The sequence below is a fragment of the Octopus bimaculoides genome, chromosome 26 (genome assembly GCF_001194135.2).
Source record: "Octopus bimaculoides isolate UCB-OBI-ISO-001 chromosome 26, ASM119413v2, whole genome shotgun sequence".
NCBI classification, from domain to species: Eukaryota; Metazoa; Mollusca; class Cephalopoda; order Octopoda; family Octopodidae; genus Octopus; species Octopus bimaculoides.
Window position 1 is genome coordinate 10,678,900 of NC_069006.1, and position 1,663 is coordinate 10,680,562.

Here is a 1,663-nt window from a genome sequence, read left to right on the forward strand (position 1 = left end):
ACAACGAGCCTTCACTAGGAGCTTGTGATAAGAATATAATGTTGAAAAAATATCATATCAATACGAATATGATATAAGCACCCCACCCCAAACAGGCCGGCTTTGTGCCAAGATTTGAAACCAACATGAATATGATATAAGGCAACGAGCTGGCAGAATCGTTAGCGCGCCGGGCGAAATTCTTCACGGCATTTCGTTTGTTTTTACATTCTGTGTTCAAATTCCGACGAGGTCGACTTTGCTTTTATCCTTTTGGGGTCGATAAAATAAGTACCAGTTGAACACTGGGGCCGATGTAATCGACTTTGCCACTCCCCCAAACCTGCTCACCTTGAGACAAAGTTTGGATGTATCGAAATCCTTATAGCAAAATTGGAATTTCACGTCGCATCGACAAAGAAGGGCCCGGAAGGACACAGCTACAGAGAGTTTTTATTTCGATGCGTTGCCATGTCGTCTCATGCGGCAATACTGGGCGATCGGAGAATTAAAGATCCTGTTGCAGGTGTTGCAGTAGCGCTCTCCGTCATCTGGGGGTAGATTAGATTCAGCTTTACTCTGGTCTCTTTTCTCCGTCAGCAAGCTGACCCTGACTGCCTTAAAGTCAGACATGGCTTGAGAGTAATTGTGGAGTGCTCAGCCACTTGCACGTTAATTTCATGAGCAGGCTGTTCCGTTGCTCGGATCAATTGGAATGTTCTTCGTCGTAACCGACGGAATGTCAGTCACATATACACACTCACACATATCTATGTGTATACTTGTCTTTACGTTTAATCTCTCATCGCTTGACAACCGGTGTCGGTTTGTTCATGTCACGGTACGCTACCGAGAAACAGACACATATGATAAATAACAGAGGTTGTTTATCTTTTATCTTTTACTTGTTTCAGTCATTAGACTGCAGCCATGCTGGGGCACTGCCTTGGTGAATTGTAGACAAGCAAATCAACTCCAATCTTTATTGAAAATAAAGGAGTAAAATAAACACAAGGCAATATTTCGGCCATAAATTCCCTTTAACAAGAATAGACGAGAGCAGCGTGTTTATACGCAGATAGTTGAGGATAAATTAGGGGTTGTAATATATGCCAATTTGGCGCCTTGCAACCTTTGTTTCGATGTCGTTCACCGAACCTCTTACTTACCCGGGACGATTAAGAGAGAGAGAAAAGCACTCTATCAGAATTTGATCGATCGAACCACAGGTTTGTATAGCAAGGTCCTTAACCACTCAGCCACACATACACACGCACGTTGGATGAATAGAAAAAGAAATATTGTACAAAACAAGACTATATTGTCTAAGTAATATATGAATACAGTAAGAATGAATGCATTATCCTTCGAGTGTGATAAGAATTTAATAACAATATAATAAGCCCCAAAGAATTGCCGAAGTGTATACTAAAAATTATTAATAAACACAAACACAAACAACGAATTAGGTGAAATTGTATTTAATTATTTTACACCGTTGTTTATTTTTATACACGTAATTTGTGTTGTCTTCTAAATTCTTTATTTGCTGTCTTATTTTGTTTTTCCTAATGTTTTTCATTTAAAAAATCTCTTTCGACTTTTTGTTGCTAATAAGGTAAAAAAAAGAAGAATATCTTTGTATGTATGCGTGTATGTATTTATTATTTATTATGTTATGCAT

At 38.7% G+C, this 1,663-nt stretch overlaps 1 protein-coding gene across 1 annotated transcript in view; it reads right to left on the reverse strand.

The window, feature by feature from the left end:
* Positions 1–432: 432 nt before the first annotated feature.
* The window catches only part of LOC106875654 (nitric oxide synthase, brain), a 65,153-nt gene continuing 63,922 nt past the window's right edge, over positions 433–1,663 (reverse strand). The window contains exon 9 of the mRNA XM_052976904.1: positions 433–593. Within this exon, the coding sequence (XP_052832864.1) occupies positions 433–593 (161 nt within the window). The remainder of the gene's footprint in view (positions 594–1,663) is intronic.